Raw genomic sequence first — 21,822 nt, 5'->3', positions numbered from 1 at the left:
GGTTTGCACACTCTCAAATTCATCAAGGCACATATGTCAAGATACATGCGCTGTTGAAATCGAAGCTGATGAAATTGGGAGCAGGTCTGCTGTGGTCTACTACGCAATACACTGCAGGATATGTCCAATGCCTATATGGATTATAAATTTGCCAAAGAACTACAGAAAAATATATAAACACATGTTATAGCATGTATACGACTCTGTCATCACTACTGATCAGGACTTGGACTAGCCCTTTAGCTGGAGCATGCTATACAGCAGGAAAAACAAGTAATTTTGAGATGGCCAGAGCCTTCAGTTTGGCCCCTACTGAAAACTGACTATGGCAAAATTTTGTGTACAATACACTCAAATTCGACAGATATGTGCCTTAATGACTCAGGCCCAGCAAGTCTACAACCATAACAGGCAGCTGCCAGTGGCTTCTTCTTGTAGACAAGCTCCAAAGCTCTCTAGCTGCGCAAGACTCTTTATGACAAATAATATGTGTCAAATAATGTAATGCAAACAAACTGTATCATGTATACCACAAACATACTCAGCAACTTCATTATTCTACCTAATTATACCATAGAAAAACCCAGCCTTGTATGTGATGAATTTGTGATCCTGTTAGGCAGCATTGCATAATAGAGGGTCACTAAGATGCCCTACTTTATAGCAATACGTGGCTGTGACAAACTGCTCTGCATTTAAAATCTGGATTTGCAGAAATCAATCCTCATCAATGTACAAATCTGCTGATGCTTATAGGCTTCTATGCCATATAAATCTGGATGACTAGAAGGAATCTTCCTCTTAGTCACCTTTATGTCTGTGCGCTGGGTGCTGACTAGATTTTTGTGGAATAGTGCTTACTTTATGCTTAATAATACCTGCTCCCTATGGACATTAAAGCAAAACTAACATCTGCCCCATTGCATTTGTGCACTCATGTTATGCTAAACTCTTAAGGGAAAACATGCCATCTAGGTATGTGTGAACCTTCCTGTGTGTGTGCTCTGTGTACATGTTATACAATAGCCTTTTCTTTGCTCTTTCACTTAATACTGCAAGTCAGCATTAGTTTCATTGTCCTCTTCAAGCACTGTAGGCATCCTGTTTACATCTGTTCCAGCTATTGCATGAGTTTGTCTTTTTTTTTGTTTCAGGGCATGCTGTCTATTCTGACCATGCTTGGTCAGATGGCAAGTAAGATACTACTGTGTTATATCCACTTGCAAAAAATTTAAGCAAAATCAAATTGAACATTTCCTCTCAGAGTTTGAGAAAGTGGTTGCAGGAATTGTGCCTGATGTAGGGGGATTTGAGGGGAATAGCAGACCTTGCCCTCCCTACATTTTGGACAGGAATGAGGGACTGTAAAAAAGGAGTAGTCTTGTTGGCGAGAGGGGACAGGTATGATGCCTTTGGGTGAGGCTGCATCTCAAAGCAGCTGGTGTAGGAGAATTATTATGGGTAATCTTGCTCCATGTCCATGGGCTTTGGGGCTGGTGGTTCAGTGAGAGGGCACATGATCAGAGGGATGGAGAACATGCAAAAAACTTGATGGAAGTTTGAAAGGGGCAATACGACATGGAATAGGGTTATGTATCCACTGCACAGGAGGGAAGGAAAGATCAACTAGGGTGTCTGGGACCAGTAGAAGTCTGCTACTGACATAAGCAAAAGCAGAGGGAGGTGGGCCTGCATGTTAGATGTACTTGGCACTGGTGGGAGGGAATCAGTTTGAGGAAATGCCAGTGGTAGCTGGTAGACACAGCAATGGGGTGACAGGCTGACATGGTATTAGATAAAATGAAGGTACATGGGTAACACTGGCACTATTATGTCCTCTGGGACAGCTGTCTCTGGGGTTTCTGCCTATATAATACGTACCCTTTGCTACCTTCCTGGTATCCCTGGTGGTCCAAATCAACCATCCACATCAATTACAGTAATGTTGGTGCTGAGATGATGTCATTGGAATCTCCCAGATGCCACAGGGTAGGTGCAAGGAAGAATGCTCAAGGAAGTGAGGCTAAAAACGGAGCTAGAGGAGGAGGCTGGGTGGACGACAATGGCCCACAAGGCAGGATACATTCATCTGACTGTCCTTTGGTCTTTTGCTTTCTTTTTATGACTTTAGGGTTCTTTATTTAAATAGTTCTCCTGGAAGAAGAGGGAAAAGGCTGCACAGGCTTTAAATGAACATAGGTAGGGAATAATGTCTACCTGACTAAAGTGACACACCCTTCCCTCCACCTGCAGCGCAGCACCGAGGGCCCCAGCCTAAGTCCTAATCCTTCATAAGATGGCTGTCAGTCTCTCTAAGTGCACAGTAAAACTCTTAACACCCCCGTTGCTGGCACACTTACAGTAAAGTAGCAACACAGTGGCTTACAAATTCAACTCTTCCACCCAACTCACAAAGCTTCTAATATAAATATAATTTATTACAAGTGTCATTAGGAGTTTGTTTTTGGTAGGGAGAAGGAGATATTCCAGGGAGTTAGGGATTGAGTTCCTGTGATCTCATGTATCAGACTCATGGCTACTGTCCAGAAGTGTAATTATTTGAGGCAGTCCCAGCAAATATTCTTAAAGGAACATATCTGGTCACATGGCCACCAAGTGGGGAAGAAGGAGTGCATCCTGGAGGGATACCATCAGTAATGGGTTTCTAGGTGTTTTCTTAAAAATTGAGATTGATGGAGCTCCTGAAAAGGTTGGTCTAATTGTGGCCAGTTGCCTGATCCATGATCACCACCATTCACATCTTCCTCTTGAACTCATTCAGTACTTTGTTCTGGGTGAGTAATGAACCTGTTGATAGGAAAGCGGAGAAGGCACAAATAATCTAAGGTAAACAGTAAGGTCAGAGACAAGATATGTTTGTATGTTCTCCCCGTGTTTGCGAGGGTTTCCTCTGGTTGTTCTGATTTCCTCCCCCAGATACTTTGATCAACTTTTAAGCAAGTTTATGAGAAAAGCAGAAAGATTAAAGTACAGCATTTCTGATATGTTGGGATTTTTTTTGTTGTTGCTTGAAAGAGAGAGCTAAAGGATTGAAATTCAGAGAAATAATTCGGAAAGTGCAGCCATGAGATGAGTGAAGGTAAGGAGTACAAAATCCACGTATAATGCAATTTTTTTTTTTTGGGAGCCTTCCTATTCCCGGAGATATTTGGGTTAGCTCTAATTCTGGCTGCAAGAGGCTAAATGACAAGGGAGAATATAAGAGGGGAGAGGAGGCGGCCTTGTCATGTACGACTGAAAAATTTAAACTAAGCTACTGAGAAGCTATTGAAAGAGATTGTACAGGAAGATTTATGGAAAAGAGCTAGAACACAATTTAGAAAGACACCTCATTCTGTTAAATCCCTTACCACCCTCTAGAGCCAATATCATTTAGCTTAAACAAATATTTGTGTACCTGCATAGCTTATAAATAGCAATAATCTAAACTAAACTGGATCACAATGTGATCCATGAAAAAGCAAATTAAAAATGTCATTAACCTAGGTGCCAGTAAGTTAGTTATTCTTTTTAGATAATATTGCGCTATAAAGCCATTTGGTTCAGACAAAGATTTTAGGGATTTATTTGCTTGGGAGACTACTTCTGGGGAAATATCCAAATTAGGATAGGCCACTTTTAATTGAGTTACACATGGGAGGTTGCAGGATTGGAGGTGGTTGATTGGAGTGGAAATAGATTGTGAGTTTTGTAAGGGAGCTATACAAGAAAATAGGATTTTCCTATTTGTCCTATTTCCCCTCTTACGGCTCTACTCCCTCGACTCTTGTCAGATCTATTTGTAATTGATGCTTCATTACCTTTTACTGACCTAAAATTACATTCTTGACTATACTAAACTAAGAGCACCTACATTCATGTGCTAATAACATTAGAATAGTAAAACCAACCTGTGTGATAATTGGCATGCAGATAAACACAGTGGTCCTGATTCATTAAGGAAAGTAAGGCAAAAAATGAGTAAGTTTTCTCCTGGACAAAACACTATTATTTTCAAATAAACACAGGAGAGTTTGTTAAACACGTGAGAGTTTGCTAAACACTGGAGGGTTTGACATCGCAGCAAATTGCCAGAGATGACCAGCGATTTTGAAAATCAGGGTAAAAATCATAGTTTAATACATTTGAGAAATTTTGCACTAAAATCGCTGGTTATCACCCGCAATTTGCCGCAATGTTAATACGCTGAAAAATTCGGACCTTGATACATTTACCCCCTGGTTTTTATTACACATGGTTGTCACAAGTAGATGTTCAAAGCAATGCCTCCATGTGCATGTCTATGCCAGGTCTGATCAGGTTTATCCTTGTCATACTGGCTTCCTCGGAGGTTATCTTGTTACTGCTGATTTTCATGTAACCAGTTAGGCCCCTGGGGTTCCAGTCCTCTTATACTGTGGGTCGTGCCCCCAGTTGTCTCTCTGCAGGTCCTTCTAACCTGTCTCTGCGTGAAGATAGGTCTCCCCGGCAGTAAGACCATCTAAGTGGCACTGAGCTACGAGATCAGCAAAGTGTTGCATGGGTACTTGGACCCACCTCCTCCGGAAGTCAATGGAAGTTACACATTGGTGGCACAGTGGAAACTTTATCTCTAGGCTTCCGTACCGGAAGTAGGCCCTCCTATGTAGAAGTCGGAGCTGAGCGCTCCGAGTACAATCCAGATGCTAGTGGAGAGACTGCAAAGGGAACGCGGCGGTCCACTCAATCTGCGACGCAGGCATGAAGTTGGATAGACCTGCAGGCGCGAATGTGTTGAAGCGTGCCTCAAGGGATGCGGGAATTAGCGGTGAACTTGCGGGTAGGGCAGTGCACTACTCTCACACCATGGGGTCCCCACACCAATCACAGAAGCCAGAAATGTGGGGAAGGAAGCCCTCAGATGACCAAGCGGAAATAAAGCCACAATGCCACGTCCGTAAAGCAGAGTCTGCTCGTTTTCAGGGCAACTGAGTTCAAAAAGCCCCATGGAGATCTTCCCACTTCACCGGCAAGTGTCAGGTCAGTAGGGTCAATAAACCTTGTTAATCTGCCCGGGTTTGGAGTTTGTTTTCTGTCACTTTACACAGAGCACAGCCAGTCAGAATGGTACCCAAATCACACTTCCCTAGTCACTTTTTTTGCTTTACTTTCATTAATGAATCAGACCAAGTATTGTTAAATCTTTATTATTTATTATTATTATTATTATTATTATAAATACCACAACAACTACTGCTACTACTATACTACTACTACTAGGACTACTACTAGGGCTATTACTTTCAGGGGAAACTGTTTAGGAAATGATGAGATAAATGACTTGCTTTTTTTCTGATTGTGATTGTACAAAACAATATGTCCCTTGTCTGCTGGCGAGGGGCAGGAAAAGTAATGAGACATGTAATGCCTAGTGGAACGTAATCTGCATCTGGGGATGATGATGATGAGGATTATGATGCTGGTGAGCACTTATAAATGACTCTAAATCAATCGTAGCTCAGGGACGAGCCTATTTAAGATATTTTGATGTCTTAGTGTTTGCTGCAATGGTGCTAAAGACAGAAAAGAGAAAAAGAGCAGAAGTGGTTTTTAAATTAACGGTCTGGTTTTTTTTGTGTTTATATTGTGTTTTATGAGCATCCCTGTTTAGTGAGCAGGGCTCTTAAGGAACATCCACTAATTTGGGAGTCCATGTGTTATCCTAACCTTTACGTATATATTTACTTTTTTATAGAAACCAACTTGTATTTTAGGTTTAATACTTTTATAAGGATGCAGGTAACCCTAACTATCCCTCACACAATTTGTAAAATCACATATACTACATAGCTGCTCAGACCTACAGTTTCATAGACTGCATGTGTGTATTCCAGTGATCACACAAATCTGTGAAATAGCAGCTTCACCATTTTGTGAGTGACAACAATCTGACTCCATGATAGTGCTGAATCTGCAGCTAACCACAGGATGTGATGACATACCATGTCTGTATTGTGTGAGTGACAGCAATCTGACTCCATGATAGTGCTGAATCTGCAGCCAACCGCAGGATGTGATGACATACCATGTCTGTATTGTGTGAGTGACAGCAATCTCACTACATGATAGTGCTGAATCTGCAGCTAACCACAGGATGTGATGACACCATGTCTGTATTGTGTGAGTGACAGCAATCTCACTACATGATAGTGCTGAATCTGCAGCTAACCACAGGATGTGATGACCAGGGCCGGACTGGCCATCTGGCACTTCTGGCAAATGCCAGAAGGGCCGATGGCTATATGGGCCGGCCCAACTCCCCCTGTCTTCTTGGTGGCTGGTGGTTCCAGGAACCAGCCACCTCTGCTGCGCGCTCCCCAGCTCCCTTCCCCGTTATGCTGTGCAGCCAGTTACACTGGTGAGTTTCCTGTTTTTTTTTCTAATTAGCTTTTTTTTTTACTGAAGAGGGGGAGGGTGCCGCGATTTTCGGGGGGTGCCCGTGATTTTCGGAGGGGGGGGTCGCGGGGGTGCCGCGATTTTCGGGGGGTGCCCGCGATTTTCGGAGGGGGGGGTCGCGGGGGTGCCACGATTTTCGGAGGGGGGGTCGCGGGGGTGCCGCGATTTTCGGGGGGGGGTCGCGGGGGTGAGAGCCAGGGGGTGCTGGGAAAGGGGGTGAGAGCCAAGGGGTGCTAGGAGAGTGGGTGAGAGCCAGGGGGTGCTGGGAGAGGGGGTGAGAGAGCCGAAGGGGGTGCTGGGAAAGGAGGTGAGAGCCGAAGGGGGTGCTGGGAAAGGGGGTGAGAGCCAGGGGGTGCTGGGAAAGGGGGTGAGAGCCAAAGGGGGTGCTGGGAAAGGGGGTGAGAGAGCGGAAGGGGGTGCTGGGAAAGGGGGTGAGAGAGCGGAAGGGGGTGCTGGGAAAGGGGGTGAGAGCCAGGAGGTGCTGGGAAAGGGGGTGAGAGAGCCGAAGATGGTGCTGGGAGAGGGGGTGAGAGAGCCGAAGGGGGTGCTGGGAGAGGGGATGAGAGCCAGGGGGTGCTGGGAGAGGGGGTGAGAGAGCCGAAGGGGGTGCTGGGAAAGGAGGTGAGAGAGCCAAAGGGGGTGAGAGCCAGGGGGTGCTAGGAGAGGGGGTGAGAGAGTGGAAGGGAGTGCTGGGAAAGGGGATGAGAGAGCGGAAGGGGGTGCAGGGAAAGGGGGTGAGAGCCAGGGGGTGCTGGGAGAGGGGGTGAGAGAGCCGAAGGGGGTGCTGGGAAAGGGGGTGAGAGCCAGGGGGTGCTGGGAGAGGGGGTGAGAGAGCCAAAGGGGAAGGGGGTTCTGGGAGAGGGGGTGAGAGAGCCAGGGTGGTAGGGGGTGCAGGAAGAGGAGTGAGAGAGCCGGGGGGTAGAGGGTGCAGGAAGACGCGTGAGAGAGCCAGGGGAGTAGGTGGTACAGGAAGATGTGTGAGAGCCAGCGGAGAAGGTGGTGCAGGGGGTTAAGTGAGAGGGACAAAGGAAAAGATGGTGCAGGGGCATAGGTAAAAGAAAGTGTAAAGGGAGAGACCTCTTAAGAATGGGAATGTCAGGGATGCAGCCATCATAAAACACAAGTAGTAATGAAGAATGGAAATGCACAGAGGGGACAAGTGGTAAAAAAAAAAAAAAAAAACAAGCCTTCATACTCCTTTCACCTATATTTTCTATACCCCCACTCCTAAATTTCTGCTTCGACCACTGCCCTGTATTCCTGCTCCCGACTGCCTGTGTGAGCTGACAGCTGCTGATCCCTCCTCGCCCAGGGCGCCCACTAGGAGAACAGAACACAGGATGCCATAATCAGGTAAGTTCATATATTTTCTCGTGTGCAATATGTTTTTAACCATCCTTTCTTGAACTGGGGACACTACAGCGTATCCAATAATGTTTAACACTATGTATTGCTCATTATTGCGCTGTAAAGTTTTTTGCATATTTATCTGTACAGAGATTTTTAATTAAGAGGAAAAAACATTGCTTGTCATAAATTTTATCTGTAATTGTGTCAATATATCTATTTTTGTTTGCATTGTAAATTATGTATTAAGCTGCTCTTGGGAGACTCACACTCAGTATCTGATATGCTGTACCAATTTTTATTTGTGAATGAGTTTTTATCTGAGCTTTACTAATGATTTGGGGGCACTACTATGCCATAATATGATTTGTGGGCACTTTTGCATGACCGAATATGTATTGAGGGTAATACTATGTGGCATAATATGACCGTGGGGCACTACGATGTGGCATAATATGAACTGGGCACAAAACGGTGTGGCATCATATGAACTTCTGCCAAAGGCAAGTCTTTCATTGTTGAATATGACGGGAGCCCAAAGAAGTTGCTGTATCGGGGCCCAAAATTCCTCTTGTCAGCCCTGCCTGTGAGTCAAGGCGGTAGACGCCTCCAGGTAAATAATCTAGATGTTTCCTATCTAATCAAACTGATGGATCACATCCAATTATTTCTCACCCACCTCCTCTATCCCCCTTAATTTATATACTGTGTTATTTAAAATGAATAGAAAAGACGCATATCCAATTACTGTAGTAAAACAAAAATATTTTTCTGTGACATTTTGCTGTAGATGGAAATACTTTTAATGCGGCCGTGTGGGTTCAATTGATCATTTAATAGTTATGTTTTTTTTTAGATATATGTTAGTTTTATTTCATGTGGAATTATTCATGAAAATTCTGCCATTACTATTTAATTGAGGGAATAGGGAACCTGTTACCTATGTGTGTGTGTAAGTACTCTGTTCGTTGTTGCTATTTTGTGGGAGATTTGAAAAAAGCAAAACATTGTTTCCTACAGTGGCGTCTGTATAATTGGTGGTATTGCTGTAGTATGGGGTGGCGTGCTGGTGGCAATGTTGTAGTGTGTTTGGTGCTTAGTATTGCTAATAAGTAGGAGAGGGTATTGCTATAATGTGGGGGGTGATGCTGTACGCTGTAATGTGGGGGTGATGCCGGTTGCTGTAATGTGGGGGGTGATGCCGGTTGCTGTAATGTGGGGGGTGATGCTGGACGCTGTAATGTGGGGGTGATGCTGTACGCTGTAATGTGGGGGGTGATGCCGGTTGCTGTAATGTGGGGGTGATTGATGTAGTATGAGTGTGTGTGGGGGGTTATTTATTGCTGTAATTTGGGTACTAATAATGTATTGTCATGGTGTTTATTGATGTAATTGGGGTGCTAATAATGTAATATTGAGGGTCATTAGGAGAAATAAATACCCCCCCCCCCCCCCACACACACTCATACTACATCATGTTGTACTGTGCCAGCATCAGTGTGCAACAATATAGTGCATGGAGCCCACAACACGTGGGCCTGTGTGCTTTAAATGCCAGGGCTGATTTTTAGTCCCAGTCCGGCCCTGGTGATGACATACCATGTCTGTATTGTGTGAGTGACAGCAATCTGACTCCATGATAGTGCTGAATCTGCAGCTAACCACAGGATGTGATGACATACCATGTCTGTATTGTGCAAAGAACATGTTTATTAAGGTTTCTGTCTAAATTAGAGATGCTCACTGACCCCCGTTTTTGGTTTTGGATCTGGAATACCGCAAAACCGCCCTTGCATGTTCTGGTTTTGGTTTTGGTTTTGTTTGGTTTTGTTTTGCAATGTGCTAAAAATTAAATTTTTTGGTCTAAAATAACATAAGTTTGTGCTCCACCTGTTTCTTGGATAAGTGAGGTAATTCTACAGCTAATAAATGTCATCAAGCGCTGACCCCCCCCGGGATGTGTGCTTTTATCAGACAAAAACCAATCCAGGGTGCCAGACAACGCACTGAAAAGAGCTATTGAACTCCATAGCAAAAAAGGCAGTTGGGTGTCTAACTGTATTTTACACACTAAAGTTATAGTCAAATAGAAAAAAAATCAGCCTATAAAGACTGTACGATCAATATAAATGCCCAAAGCAGATTTTGTGTTTGGGTGTTTATTACACCCAAACATTAGTAGTGCAAATTCTGACAAAAAACTGTTTAACCCCTGCTAGGCCCTCCTTAATTCTACAACTAATAAATGTCAAAGAGTGCTGAGCCCCCCGGGATGTGTGCTTTTATCAGACACACACCAATCCAGGGTGCCAGAAAATGCACTAAAAAGAGCGAACGAAATTCATAACAAAAAAGGCAGTTTGGTGTCTATCTGTATATTACACCTTACAGTTATAGTTATATATAAAAAAAACAGCCTGCAAAGACTGTACGATCAATAGAAATACCCAAAGCAGATTTTCTGTTAGGGTCTAGATTATTCCCATACATTAAAATTGATTTAGAAAAAGAAGCAGCCAGCAAAGACTGTACAATAAAACAGAAATGCCCAAAGTAGATTTTCTGTTTGGGTGTATATTATTCCCAAAGCTTATTATTAGAAATGATGAAAAATACTGTTTAATCCCTGCTAGCCCCTTCTTAATTCTACAGCTACACACACCAATTCAGGGTGGCAGGCAACGGTCTAAAAAGAGCTATTGAAATTCATAGCAATTGGGTGTCTGTCTGTATTCTACACCCTACACTTATAGTTAAATAGAAAAAGAAGCAACCTGCAAAGACTGTAACATAAATAGAAATGCCCAAAGCAGCTTTTCTGTTTGGTTCTAGATTACACGCTACACTTATAGTGAAATTGAAAAAACAGCAGCCTGCAAAAACTGTACCTTAAATAGAAATGCCCCAAGTCACTTTTCTCTTTGGGGGTAGATTACTCCCTACACTTATAGTGACATTTTTAAAAATATGTTGTCATCATCATCTTCAGCATCATCCTCACCCTCATCAGTGTGTACATCATCATCACAGACTATTGATTCATCTCCGCTGGAATCCGCCATTAGATAATTGTCAGTACTTGGATGTATTTGCCGGTAAAGGCCTTCCTCGTGGAAGATGTAGTTCATTTTGATAAACATCATCTTTTCACATTTTTCGGAAGTAACATCCTACGTCGATTACTGACAAGGTTCCCGGCTGTGCTGAATACTCTTTCTGAGTACACACTGGAGGGTGGGCAGCTTAGGTATTGCAAAGCAAGTTTGTACATGGGTTTCCAAATGGCTTGTTTTTCTAAACAGTATGGAAAGGGACTGTCTGACATATCCATATCAATTAACTCTTGAAAATGATCCTCCACCATCCTTTGCATGTTAATAGTAGGATTGGATGGAGTTATGGGCGAGGTCACACATTTTTTGGTTAAATCTTTCAAACCAGTCCATATGTCAAACTGTTGTGGTCTGCCCCCTGCGTCATCCCTGCTTCTGTTTGGAAAGTGCAATGTTTTCCGAGCAGCAGCTGCCTGAGAAACTGAAGGAGGAGACGTCGTCAAGCCAAGGCTCAGTTCAGCGGACAACTTGCTGACCAATAGCTCCTTGCAAATGTTCACATCTCGGTCATTTTGAAGCAAAGAATCAATGTAGGTCTTAAACCTAGGATCAAGCACAGTCGCCAAAACATAGTGATCCGAGTTCAAGATTTGAATAACTCTTGGATCATTGCGAAGCAAAATTAAGTACTTGATCTACAAGGCCAACATACTTTGCGGAAATGCTTTCTTTCATCTCCTTCTTCAGTTTGTCAACTGCTTTTTCAATAGTCGAATTAAGGAAATGACTTGGCTCAAGCTAGCAGAGTCTGCACTGACCTCACATGTCACAACTTCAAATGGTTTCAGCACCTTGCACAGCACTGAAAGGATTCCCCACTGTGCAAGAGTGAAATACATACCCCCTCCTTTCCCAATGTCATGGCTTGTGCAATACGCTTGGATGGCTTTGCGCTGTTCCTCCATCCTCTGAAGCATGTACAGGGTGGAATTCCACCTTGTTAATACCTCTTGCTTAAGTTGGCGGCAGGGCAAGTTAAATTGTTCTTGGAGCTGCTGCCATCTCCTACATGCTGTGGCAGAATCCCGGAAATGTCCTGAAATTTTACGGGCCACCGAAAGCATCTCCTGCACCTCATGGCAATTTCTAAAGAAGCTCTGCACCACCAAGTTTATTGTGTGAGCAAAACAGGGAATGTGATGGAATTCACCCAGCTGTAATGCTTGCACAATATTGTTGGCGTTATCAGAATAACAAATCCTGGGGGGAGTCCGAGTGGTATAAGCCATGTATCAATGACATCCCTTAGTTTTCGCAACAAATTATCAGCTGTATGCCTGTTAGTGAAGCCGGTGATAGAAAGAGTGGCCTGCCTGTGACAAATATTACGTAGTGGTGTACATGCTGCTGCTGTTCCTGCTTGTGAAGGCGAATGACCAACCCAGTGGGCTGTCATAGTCATATAGTCTTTGGTTTGCCCACTTCCACTTGTCCACATATCTGTGGTTAAGTGTACAGTGGGCAGAATGGCGTTTTTGAGCACAATTAGTACATTTTTACGAACGTTTTGGTACAGTTGCGGAATAGCTTTACGTGAAAAATGGTGTCGCAATGGAATTTTGTAACGGGGACACAAAACATCAATTAACTATGAAAAACCAGTTGCGTTTATTGTGGAAATTGGATGCAGATCCAACACTAGCATGTCGCCATGGCGTCTGTGATGCACTTTACAACTGGGTGACTGCTGTCATATTTGCTTCCTCTAGCAAAAGATTGTTTCACAGTTAGTTGCTGTAAAGTACTAGATTTACCCCCAGCAGCAGCAACAGCAACAGCAGTGGGACTGACGCTCATACATTCTTCAGAGGAATCAATTATAGTGCAGGAGTCATCGAGTCTTACCAAGTGGGATGCAGGACTAACTCCGATTGCTACTGAGGATATTGATGAGGACGGTGTTGTGGGTGTAGATTGCAGACGTCGGGATGTAGGTGACAGAATGATCCTAGCTGATGATGGAGTGCTTGTTATTTTTTTCCACAACTTTCAGCTTTCCCCAACACCTTGCCCTGAACTCTCGTCAAATGGCGTAACGTGGATGTGGTTCCAAGATGGTTAAGGTCCCTCCCTCGACTGACTGTGGCTTTACATACACTATAAATGGGTATACAACTGTTGTCAGGATTTGGGTAGAAATAATTCCACACATAAGAAGTGGCTTTTTAGGACTTATGCCCAGGCATGACAATGGCCATCTTCTTGTCATGTGAAAGAACTGTTTCCACTAGTGCAGGACTTACACAAACAACCTCATCCCCATCAACATCCTCATTAGCGCCCTCATCGGCTTCACAAATCTCCCCATCATCCTCTTCCTATTCCAAAGTGGCATCCTCAATTGTGTATCAACGACTACACTCGGGCTGTTCAGGCACACATCAGCAGAAATGCTGAAAGGGCCCTTCTTTATGGGTGCACTATCAGAATGGTCACGATTACACATACCACTCGTGGATGGACTCTCCTGAGGGAATAGTGTCATTTCTGATTCTGAGCATACATTTTCTGCTAATGCCTTACTGTTTTCTTGCAGCTCGGCTTTCACACGTAACAGTAGTTGTGCACCACTTTTGGACTCCAAATTTCTTGGTCTTGCTTGGTCACAAGTGACCTTACAGGAAGAAGCCTCAGTAACATTTTTAGATCTCACACTAATAGAGAAAGGCGAAGGCCTCATTCTTTCTTTGCCACTGCATGTGTAGAATGGCATGTTAGCAATTTTTTTTTTATCGGCAGTTAACGTTTCCTCTATTACAGCTCTTTTTCTTTTCAACACGGTAAAAGGTGTATTTATGTGTGATTTTTTCCCTGACTTCAAAAGGCTATCTACTTTTACATAGGCTTTACCAGATGATGTACAAGGAAGACTACCATCAGGACTGGTGGCAGCAGCTGCTTGCTGCTCCTGCTCATATGTGGACTGCTGTGAATCCATTTTAATGAGACCCTAAACACTTGTAGTGCAAATTCAGAAAGATATAGTGCTGGTATATAATAATTTCAGCACCGCAAAATAGCTTTTCTACAAGAGGGGAATATCTGACAGCCCAAACACTTGTAGTGTAAATTAGGAAAAATGCCTCCTACTACTCTCTTCCTGCTCTAATTACTCCTCCAAATACTCCTCCAATTACTGCGACCTAATCCTTCTCTCTCCCTATCTCAAATGGTGCTGGATGTTTGTGGAGGCAGCTATTTATTCATTCTAAAAGTCGCAAGATCCGAGATCCAATGACATCACAATGAAGTTTTGCCTCGTTTTGGATTCCGAACAGGCGGGAGAGTACCGAGCCGACTCGGCTCAGGACTCGGATTCCGGAAGTTCGGGCGGGTTTAGTTCTCGGGGAGCCGAGCCCGCCCATCTCTAGTCTAAATCGTCATAATTTCATTGATATTTGGAGTTTGAGTGGAAGAGTTTCAATAGTTATCTTATATTTTAGATGGTGTGTAAGTGTAAGGTACCTTAATAGGACATGTTAAGCATGTTAAAGTTGTTTGTTTATAGAATCTATATATACATATGTGTGTGTGTAAATGAAGAGTAACATTTATGCTGTATGGTGTCTCTACAGGTAAATTTCCAATGGTCGTCCTTACCCATAGGACACACTTAAATTTTAATGATGTGAAGAAAAAGTTTGAGAACATGGGAGTGAAACAGATTATGCCTATTGAATGTTTCACCCCAGAAGATCACTTAAAGACAAGAGGAAAACATGAGAATATTCTGGAGTTTTTCATTGAAGTGATTAAAGATGTTACATTCCGACTAGAACATCCTATAGATCCAGAAGCGGAAAGAAAGAAACGGAAGAAATTTGTTCTTAATTATATATATGAGAATGAATTGAAGAAGAAGAATGAGGCATTTGAAAGAAACTTGGAAAGTAAAAAATCATCTTGTGTTTTACTGTAGTTATCAGTTGTACCTTTGCTTTGCCACTCTGAAACCAATCCATTTAATTAAATACATCATTGGATGTTATAAATTGTATACTAACTTTTATTATTTTCTCAAAAACATTCTGTGGTTAGTTGGATTATGTGATTAAGATGGATTTTTCGTATTACTTGGTAACTTCCCCAATCTTGTTTGGTTTAACATGGTCACCCTGCTAGTGGACTTTTTTTGTATCTCTTTTCAAGAAGGAAAAGTTGGTGCTTTTTCAGCAGAAGTCAATGAACCTATTTTATAAACATCATCATCATCACCATATATTTTTTATATGGCGCAAACAATTCTGCAGCGCTGTACAGAGAATAAATGTCATTCACATTGTGAAATGGACATGGAGACTTCTTATCACTCCACGTCTATAGTAAATAATATTTAGACAATAAGGGGATTATATGTGCTGGTAATTGAATTGCACCTGTATGTCTATGCACAAGGGGCTGGTGCAGAGTTAGACTTACTCTTAAAAAGGGCATGGAAAGCGAGCGTATTTCTGCCCATATGCAGGGATGTATGTATCTCAAAATGCACCCGTTTCTGCATCAGTAGCATGCAAGTGGATTACAATAATAGCTACATAGCAAGAGCAAAACTTACACATCAGTCTGCACTTAAACACCCTTGCCTCCCCTACCCCAACTCTCCAGGAGCAGACTGGCGTTAAGTGCCAGAATCACGCGGGTCTACATAGCCGCAAATGCGTGCGCCCACAATCTGGGCATGCACAGAATGATTTAATGCAAGAAACGCTGGGCAAACACGAGTATGATATGAACAGACAGATGATGACACCCCTCTATCAACCCACAATATTTATGATCCATTCCAGTCAGGATTCAGGAGACAACATAGTACAGAAACGGCCCTGGTATGTGTGCCTAATGATCTTCTGAGCCGATTGTTTGATCTTAATACTGCCTTTATGCAGCATTTGATATTGTGAACAATTTGATTCTAATAGAACACCAGAAGAATTTCTGTGGCAAGTCACAGAGAGAGTTTTCAGGAGTAGACTGATCTCCAGCAGTGCCCCTGTAATGCATACTTCCACAGGGCTCCCATGCTATTTGCAGTATAGATGCTACCTGATGGGAATTTACAGGAATACAAGATGGTGTTGTAGTAAACACAATATGGATTTTATTGCAGTACACAGCATAAAATGGATATTGTAGTAATCAACAGAAACCAGTTGATAACACAGACTCTATGGTAATGTAGGGATCTACCAATCTTTGTATCAATGCAGAAATATAACACAGTCTCTGGGGATACACGGGAATATAATGCTGTCTCTGTGACACTGCAGAATTATAACAGTGTGGCAATACGGAAATATAACAGTCTTTGTGGCTGTGCAGGAATATATACTGAGAATGTCCCAATGATTGATCAATGATAATTGCTGCAGTATATTCCTGAGGATACTGTGTAGAGCTATATTAATAGCATTCAGATGCAACACCAGGTATCAGGAACAAGGAGACAATAAGTTGCAAAGCCAGATATCAGGAACCAGGAGAGTGCTGAATGCAGAGCCAGGAGCTACTTAATGCATGTCAGAGACAAACGGTGCACAGATACAGGAACCAGGAAGCTAGCATGTAACAATATCACTGGCAATGAGTGCATGATAGGTGAGAACTTATAAAGGGCAGCCTTCCAATTAGCACTCAGAGGGAGACTCACCTGAATTGCATAGCAGAACTAAGTAACATGTAGAATGCAAGACAGATGAAAACCTAACACTACCACTGGTTAAACAAATCAGACCATGACTACCATTACTATGCAGATGATACTCAATTGTACCTGTTCTTTGCTCTGAGTATTAAGAACCTAATACCAATCCTCAATGGCCATCTGCATAAAATATATACAGCATTAAGCCCAGCAAAGACATCCACTCCTAAACACACATACTAATACAATTATTAATAAAGGATGTATTTAGTGTTGTAACTTAAAAGAACACATATATTAAACAATTGCTGTTTGGTACATCAAATTATTAAATGTGTATATAGAACAGCAAAACAAAACTCCAATCAACAGATATTGTGCTATAACCAATTATGTACTGTAATGTTAATATTTGGCTCTTTAGAACATGACAGCATGTATCGGACACAACATAATTTCTCAATAGTGCGCAGTAAATCGCTCAGTATAGTGTAAATGCTCAAATTCTAGTACTTTGCTTCTGTGGAACAGGTATATCTGGTGGCTCAAATATTCCAGCCATGCAGAGGTAGATAGCGCAAAGTATAGAACAAAGGTATGAATACAATTCCTCCCACAATGGAAACAGATGGACACTTGATATCATAGGTTGCAATTATTTCCACGTGCACCTATTAGAATACTATGAAAAATGTATTCAAACTTCAGATTGACTTACATTATTGCAGATAGACTTGACCAGTGCGGCAACAAATAACTTAAAAATAAACTAAAAAATTATCTGAATGCTAAGTCTTTTCCTGTATAATTGTGTTCATGTAATAGTAATTACATGTTGTTGCATTATTTATCCTTGTAATATGTTTCAAAATATATTAGATGTGTTATATCAATTGAACATAAAAAGTACGACTACAGGTTATGCTTTTCTGATGATTGCACAACTGTGAATTCAAAATATGGATCTTGTCTCTATGGAATAAAATTACTTTTGAAGTTGCCACTTTACTGTTGTATTTAAATAAATAAAGAAATCTTTCCAAAAATATATTCTGTCCATTCCGGTCACATGACCCTTTATTGACTGATTGATAAATCTGCTTAGTTCTTGAAAATATGTCACAGGAAGCATCAAGATACTTTCATCCTGCATTAAAGAAGTATTACTGATAACTGCTTCATGACTCTGGACTTCCCACAATGGTCAGACTTCTTGGAACCTTCGGATTCAGCTGAAAATAAGTTTTATAAATAAGCTCCACCATTCCTAATATCCAGGCTCTGATTTTTACAGACATATACTATTAATTCAAATGGTTGCTCAGCTTTGGTTTAAACGGCTGACTGTTATCTTACTGGTGCTAAAGTTTAGCAGCCACGTTTAGCTGAATGTTGCTTCTGCTATATCACAGCTCTCCTGTTGATTTGCATGCATTGATGAATAGCGCTTCTAAGGAATTGTATCCCTTTTACTATATACCAGTTTCTGATTTGACTTTTTATAATGTGTACACAGTTTTTATGCCATTAAACTATTATTTGTGAAGTTGTATCCATAGATTTTAGGTGTTTTTTCAGTTTACCCTTAAACACTGTTTTCTATTTAATGAATATTAAATAGACAATGAAGAATTTATAAAAGTAAATCTCATTTGCATAATATTAATTTATAGTATTCATCAACTGTCCTCTAAAATATTATATTGCACTTCTTTTAATTGCAATCAATTTGCTACTCTATCATCCATGGATTCTTTGGGTCTTTCAGTCTGTTACGGTCATATAAGCTCCATGACTTCTAGTTTTAAATAAATAATTCACTTTTAGTTCTAGTTGTGTATTAATTATAATTAATACATAACTAGAACTAAAAGTGAATACAATTTATATAATTTCTGAACCGCTAGAATGTTGACAGGTACTGTCACGTAACAAGCAGGAGAGTCCACTAATTGGTATTTGCACAATTGATCAGGGAGACTCAGAGTCTAACAGACCCTTGGTATTCACCTGGGACCCCCGCAAGGGAGTTTGGGCTTCACTGCAAGAGGGTGTTCAGATTGTGGTTCTCAGGGACAGTCACCAGCATAGTAACAGGAGTAGACAGACCTGGTCAAACAGATCCGGATCAGAGCCAGCCAGGTAGAACATACACAGGGGTGATGCAGAGCATAGACAGGGTAAGCCAGAAGCCAAAAAAGAGAAGAGCAATAAGGCACCAAAACGCAATCCGGAAGAGTAGTTTACGGGTAAGCTAAGTCAAAACCAAATGTGATGCAGTAGACAGGAACAACTGGGATGTGCTGGAGCAGGTAGTGATTCCAATACTTTGACACCTTTGTGGTGCCAGAGGCTGCTATTTAAGGAAGAAGGAAAGCCCTGATTGGGAAACAAGATTTCGGTGGTCAGATAGGTAACTAGGAAAGCGTCCCGTTGCCTATTAATGGCACACTTCACTATCTGCACATGCATGCATAGTGCGTGGCCGGAGTGTAGAAGGAAGCGTCCTGTTGCTAGGCAGTGGGACACGACTGTTGAAGAAGACAGGAGGCCGTCTTCTGCACCTAGTGTCAGAGCGGAGACGGCACCTGACAGGTTCTTTCAAAACAGTAGATTTCAATCTCTCTTACAAATGTCTTTGTGTGTCTCTTTGAAACATTTTGCAAGATGTTTTGCTCCTGCAGTTAGCTTACATGTATCATGGGTAGGCGCATATCTGTCACTTTTGGCTTCTGCTATAAATCAGACCCTGTTTGCACCAGGATTCAAATTTATTTCACAACAGTATTGTGAAAATTACAATGTTGGTAAGTGCAGAGCCAGCATCACCTTTAGACAGCTGCCTAGGGTGCCGGGCTCTAGGGGGACGGCAGTGTGGCCGGGTACCCATACTAACAATATATCTAAATGAGACATTGTTAGTTGGTGTGGGTGGTATAATCGCCCGTCCGCTATTTCCCCAGTGCTTACCTGTAAAGCATCCCTCTGGTGCCTGGTCCTGACAGCGCTGTGACGTCACAATGCTGTCACTGGAGAGGAGCCGAGAGGCTCCAAAAGGCAATTAAAAAACAAGAAAGAAGAAGTGGAGAAGATGAGAGAAAAGAAAGGGTAATTATATTAATATAGAGAAAATGGAGGGAGCGGGACTGAAGAAAATGGGGGGGCAGAGGAGCCTGCAGAAAACATGGAGAGGGGGCTAGAAAAAATGGGGGCAGATGGGGATAGAGAAAATGTGGAGAGGGGACTGGAGAAAATGGGGGGACAGAGTGGGCTACAGAAAACATTTAGAGGGGGCTTCAGAAAATGGGAGGGGACTGGAGACAATGTGGAGAGAGGTGGCTGGAGAAAACAGGATGAGAGGGGGCTAGAGAAAATGGAGGAGAGGTGGCTGGAGTAAATAGGGGGGACAGGTGGCTGGGGAAAGTAGAGGGGGGCTGGAGACAATGAGGGAGAGGTGGATGGAGAAAACAGGATCAAAGGGGGCATGAAGCTGGTTAATTATTAAAATCTTGTGGGCAAGAGGGCATGTGAGAAAAAACTGTTTGGTAGGGCAGTATGTTTGAGAAAAGCTGGTGGGCAGGGTGCCCATTTGAGAGAAAAGCTGTTGGGGAGGGGGGCATGTGTGAAAAAGCTGGCTAGGGTGTCTAGGGCAGGGGCATGTGAAAGCTGGTGGAATGGATGTGGCATGGGTGACAAAGCTGATGGGTGAGGGTGGCATGTGTAAGAATAGCTAATGGGCAGGTGGCATGTGTGAGTAAAGCTAATGGACAGCGGAGAACATGTCAGTATGTGACAGGTGAGTGATTTAAAGTTTTCTGTGCTTTGTTCTGAAATCTAACATTTGGAGCCTCTCCTATATAAATCCAACATCTGCTCCTGGGCAGCAGTGAAGCCTGGACAGCATTCTGCATCAGACATTAGTGCATTTGAAATGCAGGCTTCCCAGCCAGCCAGGAGGAGTTAAGAGCTACTCTTTTTATTTTATAGAAGTCAAGTGTGTGAGGGGCTAGGAAGTGGGAATTGGGGGAGGAGGGGATGTAGGCTGAAGCTTTACTTAGGGCGCCGAGAAACCTTGCACCAGCCCTGGGTAAGTTTCAATAGGCGCACCAGGCTACACAGCCCCCACCTTGGGGCCCATTTATAATTCCACAGATTGATTTCACCTAGGGGAAAAATTGTTCCAGGTTCGAATATGTTTTGTGAAATGTTTGCATGTGTTCATAAATAAAGAAAGAATCATTTCACCGGACAAGCAACAAATGAAGTTAAGCTCTAGGAAATACATATCAATTTCAATGTCCAGATTATAAAATATTTCAATCAAGATAAGTGCAGAAACATGCTTACACTGACCTGATGCATTGGAGACAGCTATAGTTAGCATGATATCCTCCACTGACAGAAGGACATGACTAAGGCCTCAATAAATATGAATGGAGCGACCTATAAGATTACCATCATCTCCGCCAGTATTGTGGTCACCAGGTGACTCACATACACCATGGAATGAACTGATTTATTTAGAAAGGGATAAGATTCTGTAGTGATTTTATTAACTACACTGGTTTAATTAAATCATTACTTAACCTATTTACTTTGTTTAAACAATGTAGGTTTAATTAATTTCTTAAAATACCCAGATTGTTAAAGAAATCTCTAGACATATAGGCTGAATAGACAGCACATATTTAAAGCAAAACAACTGAAATGATCAGTATAAGCAGATGATGCCTGATGAAGTATTTTGTTTCAAAACTTGGCTACAGGCCCTTAATTTTCCACATAGATCAGGCTCCCATAAGCCCATGTGCTCTATATCTGGAGAAAAATCTGAGTTTGAAGATTTGTATTTTAAACTATAGTATAAGTGTTTTCTCACTTGATCTATTGCTGGTTCTGGTGACTCCTTCCAGATATTCTGCATCCAGGACAGAAGGACAATTTACCCAAAAAGGCGAGGGGACTACCAGAATGCCCAAAGTCTGTTTCATTCTGTCTACATTGTATTTTATAAATCTAAAACCTCCTTGCATTTCAGTTGTGAGTACAATACATTAAAATAAAATAAATGATAATAAACCCCGTTTGATCAAATGGAAGCTTCTCCTTTACTGTTGTCCAGAACCCTCCATTCTCATTTCAATTGCACAATATCCACTTGCTGTGGTCGTGTTTCTCCTCCCTTTCTCTCTGCTGATGAACTCTTACAGAGATGCCACATGGACTTTCTCATAAGCAGTTACAATTGTTATTCCACTACCTAATGCATTATTTGTTCGCCCCTCT

At 42.2% G+C, this 21,822-nt stretch overlaps 1 protein-coding gene across 1 annotated transcript in view; it reads left to right on the top strand.

Annotated features, from left to right (window-relative positions):
- LOC142098421 (uncharacterized) overlaps positions 1–21,822 on the top strand; it is a 103,228-nt gene that overhangs the window by 30,610 nt on the left and 50,796 nt on the right. The window contains exon 4 of the mRNA XM_075181268.1: positions 14,471–14,785. Within this exon, the coding sequence (XP_075037369.1) occupies positions 14,471–14,785 (315 nt within the window). The remainder of the gene's footprint in view (positions 1–14,470; positions 14,786–21,822) is intronic.

This window comes from Mixophyes fleayi, chromosome 7 (genome assembly GCF_038048845.1).
Source record: "Mixophyes fleayi isolate aMixFle1 chromosome 7, aMixFle1.hap1, whole genome shotgun sequence".
Classification (NCBI taxonomy): domain Eukaryota; kingdom Metazoa; phylum Chordata; class Amphibia; order Anura; family Limnodynastidae; genus Mixophyes; species Mixophyes fleayi.
The sequence above is the reverse complement of the archived record's forward strand: the minus strand, read 5'-3'. Positions and strand labels throughout refer to the sequence as shown.